The sequence below is a fragment of the Lygodium microphyllum genome, chromosome 12, assembly GCF_053477565.2.
Source record: "Lygodium microphyllum isolate KBCC chromosome 12, Lygodium_microphyllum_v1.1.10, whole genome shotgun sequence".
Classification (NCBI taxonomy): domain Eukaryota; kingdom Viridiplantae; phylum Streptophyta; class Polypodiopsida; order Schizaeales; family Lygodiaceae; genus Lygodium; species Lygodium microphyllum.
The window spans coordinates 128,917,481-128,924,973 of record NC_141146.1 but is presented as its reverse complement, the minus strand read 5'-3'; the positions used below and the strand labels follow the sequence as shown (position 1 = coordinate 128,924,973).

The following is a 7,493-nucleotide window of genomic DNA, read 5'->3' as shown; positions in this document are numbered from 1 at the left end:
CCTAAGGCCGATCACACACACAGGTCAGGTGGGTCGGATGGACAGATTCGCAGTGCAAATTGAAGGGGGCGTGACGCTGATTTGTTGTATCACGATTGGTTCCGTATTTTCTTCGCGGTCGACAAGTTTGAACTTCTCGAGCACACAATGTCTACACTGTCTTTATCTTGGCACAGTCTCGCAAATAATCTGGAAGCTCTGTCACGTGTGTGTGAGTTTGAAAGCTTTTCACGTTCCATTACAGTGGTGTACTTTCCTTTTTAACCGACTTTCCCTTTAACAAGAAGAGTATCCAAGCTGGCTGTACTGAATCCCAGACCCATCATCATCATCACCATCTCTCTCTCTCTCTCTCTCTCTCCAGCTTCTCTGTTCAATTCTGACTTGGGAACTGAAACGCAGCAGGCCGCTCTCTCACTCGCACACGTGACACAAACACACACACACATCCGTGCTGGCATGTTCCCTCCATGCAGAAAAGCAGACATCCTGCCCTAATTTGTGAGAATTCAGTCGGAGAGGATTCAGGAAGCTTCTGCCTTCCTCTCTCTTGCCGTGGTGATTATTTCTCACTAAAACCAATTGCCACAGTATCAGTAGTAGTACTATCAGTGGCAGTAGCAGTAGCAGTAATACTAATAGTATAACAACTACTGTTTGCCTCAGCAAAAGCAAATTGCCACAGAAGTAGTAGTATTGGCGATACGCTAATAAAAATACTAGTGTGACACATACTGCTGCGTCTAGAAGTTATAATAGTAACGGACTACAGTATTTCCCTACACATTCAGTGCAGCATCAGCAGCTGCAGTCCTGGCTTTTAGAGAATTAGTAATTTGGAAAACATTACTTATCATGTGAATGTGGGCCCAGGCGATGCAAAATCTGTTCGCCCTTCTGTGGGTCCCATGCCCATAAGATAGCCCTAATTGCATGGGACCCTGGAGCCATTTCTAATATTAGAGTTTACCAAGAGTGTCCATGTTTTGCCATTTTTGGTATTCTAGATCTTTAAAACTTCATGCACATAATACATTTCGACTTCTTTGTTCTAGTGTTGAAGCATTCACCTCTTTTTCCCTTGCATTCACCTGACGCTAAACCTTGCCAATAAGCGCGGGGCAAACAAGTGTGGTAGCCCATACAAAAACCTTTAAAGTTTAGGATACATGTCTAAATAAAATTACACGATTTTTAATGTCTAAGACCTTATTCTCCAAATTTTGAAAATCTTTAAAGGAAAAAAGAAATTGATTTCGTATTAAACCTCGGATTTTCGTGAACACTGAATTGGGTGCTCATGTGCAGGGCTGCCCGAGGCAAAAGAGGGCAGTCCCTTGTTAGCACTGCTTAAATATTCCAAACATGAGAGGATCCAACCTGAACCCACTTAGAAAAGTTGGGGCCCTCTCAATTGGGCCTCCCTTAAACCTTTCTTCCACTTCTTTCTAAATATTGGTTCAAACTGTTGATGTTGCCTGTTGTTATTGTTGTTTCAGAAAAGAGGATCTTGCCTGGTGATGATGGCAGACAGATATGTTTCCCTCTGGAAGAAAAGGCAATTATAAAATCTAAGGATATGATGGAGTGGGGTGCAAGTAATGAAGATCAAAGACTGGAATACATCATTTCTGTTACCTCTCCTTTCACATAAGGCAGAGCCTGTGTCTGTTGGGTCTTAAGCCCCTCCCAATGGACAAAAGGATGCTCTCTCTGTTTTAAACATTTGGGTAGTAGCAACTCCACATGCTTTCTTCTGCTATTCGTCAGTGCTCAGCATAATGACTTATACTAATCATAAGATTTAGTGATCCTAAAAGCAAAATACAGTACTTGCCCATATTTGATCCCCCCCCTGCCTCTCTCTCTCTCTCTCTCTCTCTCTCTCTCGCCATGGGTAATTCTGATCTTCTCTGAAGAAGAGAAAGGCTGCCCTTCTCTCTTCAACTGGCAGTTTCTTCATGTGTGGTTGAATCGGCCAGCACATCAAGTTTAGAAAGCCTCAATCATCTGAGTGTTTATTCACAAATTTCAAACACTAACCATCTCAAGTTCTCTAATCAGAAGGGAGCAGGTCTTATCAAAAGGTTTATGATTTTCTACTCAAGGTCTCTGTCATCAACTGGGCCATTAATGTTCTTCTGAGAGCCATGATCAAACTATTACTAGCTTTGAGAAAGGCGTGACCTACAAAATCTGCAGTTCATCTGCTAATGATCGTCTACATCTTCTCAGTCCTCTTTCCCATGATCTAATTTGTCACCCCTGCCTCCTGATTCGATCTAGGAGTGCACATGCTTACCACTCCTCTTATAATCAACATTTTGTTAGCCCTGCCTTCTGATTTGGTATAGGAGTTTTGGCCCTGCCTCCTGATTTCGTCTAGGAGTTTTGTCACTGCTATGCTTGTTTTACTCAGTGACTCCAGCCTTTACTGTTTGAGCTCTATATGGCCTAGCAGATTTTCCTACCACATCTCCAATCGACGATCATATTCTCCGTCTGGGTTATTATTTCTTTCCTATTGTTGGGGTCTGCAAACACTTCTGCTACTGTCCACCATTTTCAAATACCAGGAGCTGCCAGTTTTCCCTTGCATAGCTGCACTATTCCAAACTAGGATAGGCTCATAGCCTGATGATCACTTGCATTTCTGCACAGGCATGCTCGTCTCAAAGCCTTTGTGTGAGAAAAATCGGGACATGTCAATCCATCATCATCACCATCGTCATCACAAACTTCTAATCTGTGGAGTGGTTAAATAGCAGCCACTATCATTGTACAAAAGAAACAAGCATGGACAGGAAACGGATCAGGGGCCTTCATGTACTGAACTCCATGAGGACAAACCTTGTTCCTCTATTCATCGCCTTTGCAGCGGTCTCACTACCAATATCCTTGGCAGGCCTCTCATGCACCCACTGTGTGCTCCTTGCTACAGTATGTGGAATTTTTTGGGTCATGTTTTTGGCTGTCCATCGTATGCGAGGGATCATGACTAATAGCCCTAATCTTGATCATGTGCCACCACATAATGAGAAGAGACGCTTGCTAGTGGAAGCCATTGGAGATGATGCAACCTCGTATCCATCAACTAATGACCTCCAATCAGATGAAGCCAGCGAAGCTTGCAGCTGCCTCAATGCCCCTTTCAAACAAGACGACGGAGCTCTATTGGTAAGGAAATCATGTAATTGGGTGAAGGGCATTCATGGGGCATCACACACAGCACTGGCTTTTGTGGAGGATCACCTCATCTCAGACATAGAAGAAGAGGGGCTGCTGAGTGTAGAAGGCAATGTCTCACACAATTGCTGTGTTTATGTAAAGCATATGCGATTGCAGGCTGGCAGCCATCATCAGCTTGGTGGGCTTGACAATCATGCAAGCAGCAATGGGTCCACGGAGCAAAAGAGAGCTTCTCCCTTGCACAGTGCTGAGAGAGATGAGCTGCCCTCGATGTGTGATGACACAAACAGGGAAGATTGCACGTGTGCGGCATTGGCAGATGGCAGTGATTGCAGGGATTCGGCAGATAATACCCATGGTGGCAGGGCTTCGCCCAGCTTGTCATGTGAAGAGAGTGAAGCTGCCGATGTTCCTGAACTGGAGGACTGCTGCACCAGCTCCAATGATGAGGAAATCATCTACAAATTAACTGTTCTAGAACATGCTGGCACCCCCCATGTTCAAGAAGAAGATCAAGAAGATGCTGAACAAAGTAGTATCCTAGATCAGCCAGCTCCTTCTAAGTCTGGGACCTTGACTGATAATGGCTTAGAAGAGGAGAAGTCTGTGGATAAACATCAAATTCTCCCTCCGGTGAGAAGCCCCAGTGGTAGTGGTGTGTGTAATGGACATGAGCTTGGATTAGTTCCAATCTGTAATAAGCCCTCTGCAGCATCGAATGCCACTGTAGGTTTAGGTGAGATTGAGCTCACAGATGCTGAACTACAAAAAGCTGCAGGGGAGTTCTACACACTTGAAGGTGATGTGCTGTGGAATGAATCAGATCTGAAGAAGCTCACTGATGAGAGGAAAAACTGCAGCTGCTCTTCAAAGCCTTGTGACTTGTGCATGTTGCAGGAGGACTACCAATTCTCTTCAGAGGATTACTCAATTTATCCTTGTAGAATGCACAGTGGTTTTGAGACAATTGTAAGCTTACCACCCACTACAAAGGCAATCAAGAAGGTGAATGCAATCAAGGGGGGTGAAAAGGATGTGCATGGCTCCATTGAGTCTGCAAAGGTCTGTAAGAGTGTGGATGGGGATGTACTGATAGATCAAGAACTGAGAGCAATCGCTTTCAGGTCAGGAAACAAAGGGGACGAGTCCAATTACTTGTCAACTGCAGGCAGTTTCCGAGAGTTTGCAGGCAGTTTTAGGGATACAGAGGCAGCTTGCTGGGCTTACTATGGTTTGCCTCACAATAAACTCAACGATGGAGTGGTGGACTACAGCATACTCAATGGGTGCTGTGATGACCAATCAAGGCCATGCATAGCTCACTCTAGATCAAGGAGTAAAGTCTTGCAATCAGACCCCTTATTGTCTAAAAATAGTCTAACCAAAGAGCAGGAAATCATGGATGTTCTATGGCAAGAATACAATGAGGACTGGAGGGTGAAGAGCAAGACGGTTCTCCATGCCCTTAGGCATGATAAAGGATTGATGGATTCTTCTACTACTACCACTACTAGTACAGTCTGTAATTTAGTGCTTGGTGATGGCTCAAGTGATCCTTCTAATCACCATCATGCAGGCAATATTGAATCCCATAGTAACAGGTTAGAAGAGGATGGTCTCAAAGCTTGCTGGCATGTTCATGCCAAATCAAGGGGATATAACAGCCCAAGGAGGAAACATTTCTTGGGCCTGTGTAAAATGTTGCGCGAAATGGGGCTTAAGCAGTGTATTCAAAGCTCCAAGGTGAATAATTAATTAGCTCCTCATTTACCTATCTCATCGTTTCTCTGTGTAAAATAAAATGAGAAAGATGAGTGAAGGGTTTTAGACACAATAAGTGTTATTGCTCATTAAGCTATTGTACAAAGGGTTCAAAACATGGAAGATCTCGTGTCTTTCTGACAATTAGGACTAAGACACTGGATTTAGGAAACTTGTAAATCAACAGAAGAGCCGTTCACCGATTAGATGGGAAATGAACCATTAGTCAACGAGGTTCTCTCTCTCTCTCTCTCTCTCTCTCAGTTGTGTCTGTGCATTTGCATCTTGGCACCAAGTGTATCCCTGAACAAAAACACATGGGTTTTTTCGCAGTTGTTTGTTGAAGTGGTCACAAGAAAGTACGGTCTAGCATGATGTAAAATCTAGTAATTTACATAAGTTAAGTTACAGGTTTTATGGCACACCTGCTGACTTCATAGTCTTCAAAACTATATACCAACAGCAAAAACCCAGGGATCAGGTAAAGAGTTTTTAAAAAATCATTTTGTAGTTTGTGTTAGAAATTTGATCTATACCGTCTAAGAACAGAAATAAGTCCAACATTAGGTGTGGCAAAATCTGCAGAGTTCGGTCCTGAATCCAGGTGGGAGCCTGCTTTTTAAAGGACTCCATAAAAACCAAAGCCAGATTCCAGGTGAGAGTCTGTTATCATGGTCAATAACAAAAGCCTGAATCCGGGTGAAAGTCTGGTTTGTAAGGGACTCTCACGAACGTTTTCATACACTTTTCAAAAACCATTGACGTAGGGATGAGAGATTGCACGTTTAAAAGCTCAAACAATCGAGAAGTCCAAACAAATGGACAGGTTTTTGAGGCTTGATGCGTAGTGCTACATGGCTGCTAGACTCTAGTCTAGTGCTGTGTCCTGTCACCTGTGCTGCAAGCCGGTCTTCATTACACTAATTAAGATTCTCTCTCTCTTTTCGAAAACCCGCTGCTAACATGGGCTTCCAAGTTCTCACTAACTCCTTAAGGACTTAAGGACGGCAGCTGGCAGCTGATCGCTCTCAAACTATGTTAAAAACTACGTCAAAAAGTCTTTTAATTTAAAAAAGCTTTTAAAATGTTTGATTGAAAGAGCAATGAATTTTAGAAAGGCTTTTAAAATGTTTAATTTTAAAAGAGGGGGAGAAAGAGAGAGAGAGAGTGTGTATGATATTTGGGAGCTATTCACGGATAGGTTTTTTAAAGGGGTGTTTTTGGAAAGTTTTTTACAAAAATTGGAAACCGTTCTAGATCCCATGAAGGGTTCCTGGTTTTCCTCCAAACTCACTCAATTTTTTGACCGACACTTGTCCTTGGTGTTTTCCTACAAAACCTTTGCCCATTTTTGGGTAATCTTCAAAGGTTTTCCCTTTATAGTTCTTGCTCTCTATCCAGATTCTACTCACCTTTCTTTTCAATTGACAAACGTGCCTAGACAGAATAAAAAAGACAGCTAGATTTTCATTATTTGTTTATAGATGGTTTTCAAAATCCCCTCATGTGATCTATAAGGTTTTTCAAAAACTGTTTCCATTGTGGAAACAATTTTTTCCACAAAACCGTGGCAAGAATAGCGCCTTCATTTAAAAGAGAGAAAGAGATGCTTGTGAAAAGTTTGATTTAATTAAAAGAGAGAGGGGGGTTTAATTAAAAAAGGGAGGGGGAAGAGAGAGGGAGAGATTACATGTGCGAGGGAAAGGGTTTTAATTAAAAGGAGGTTTGGAAAGGGGGTAGGTTTGGAAAGCCCTCCAAAAATTTGGGGCTTCTCGAACCTACAACGAAAACAATAAAATGATATAGATATATACTACAATCAATGCTCTCCCCTCTCCCCTCTCTCTCTCTCTCTTCTTCTTCTTCTTTTTCTTTTTCTTCTCTCTTTTCTTTCCCCCCCTCTCTCAGAGTATATGAAAAACTCCCTCTCTTTGTATTCATATTCTCTCTTCTTCTTCTTCTTCACACACACACACACACACACACTCTCTCTCTCTCTCTCTCTCTCTCTCTCTCTCTCTCTCTTCTTTTTTCATTTTTTCTTCTTTCTTTCGCTCTATTTTAAATTTCATATTCTCTCTATAATTTTTTTTTCTCTCTCTCTCTTTGTGTTCCCCCTCTCTCTTCTTCTTCTTCTTCTTAAAAACCATTTCCATCACGAAAATAATTTTTCCCACAAAACCATGGCTATAACAATTCCTTAATTTAAAAAGGGAGAGAAAGAGACGTTTGTGAAAAGTTTGATTTAATTAAGAGAGAGAGGGGAGGGGGGTTTAATTAAAAAGGGAAGGGGAAATAGAAAGGGTAAGATTATAGGTGAGAGAGAATGGGTTTTAATTAAAAGGAGGAGGTTTGGAAAGGGAGGTAGGTTCAGGAAGCCCTTTAGAGGTTTGAGGCTTCCTGAACCTACAACAAAAATTATAAAGTGATATAGATATACTACAACCAATGTTCTCTCTCTCTCTCTCTCTCTCTCTCTCTCTCTCTCTCTCTCTCTCTCTCTCTTCTCCCCCTCTCCTCTCGGGGAGGTTTGGGAAGGGAGG

General features: G+C 42.3%; 1 protein-coding gene across 2 annotated transcripts; it reads left to right on the top strand.

Annotated features, from left to right (window-relative positions):
* The first annotated feature begins 1,465 nt into the window (after positions 1–1,465).
* Positions 1,466–4,966, top strand: LOC148028258 (uncharacterized). Of its 2 annotated transcripts, none has more exons than XM_087690044.1 (2): positions 1,466–2,940; positions 3,043–4,966. In XM_087690044.1, exons 1-2 carry the CDS (start codon positions 2,797–2,799, stop codon positions 4,942–4,944), a joined length of 2,046 nt encoding a protein of 681 aa, XP_087546170.1. In that variant the 5' UTR covers positions 1,466–2,796; the 3' UTR covers positions 4,945–4,966. The 2 variants fall into 2 exon arrangements, with proteins under 2 accessions (XP_087546170.1, XP_087546171.1); XM_087690045.1 differs by having other exon boundaries at positions 1,466–3,177; positions 3,331–4,966.
* The last annotated feature ends 2,527 nt before the right edge of the window (positions 4,967–7,493 follow it).

What these genes read in the sequence shown, in the direction of transcription:
- LOC148028258 (XM_087690044.1), top strand. Translation starts at nt 2,797, where the DNA reads ATGGACAGGAAACGGATCAGGGGCCTTCATGTACTGAACTCCATGAGG. An exon ending in ACTGTGTGCTCCTTGCTACA is followed by an intron (nt 2,941 to 3,042) that starts GTATGTGGAATT and finishes CATAATGAGAAG; the next exon opens with AGACGCTTGCTAGTGGAAGC.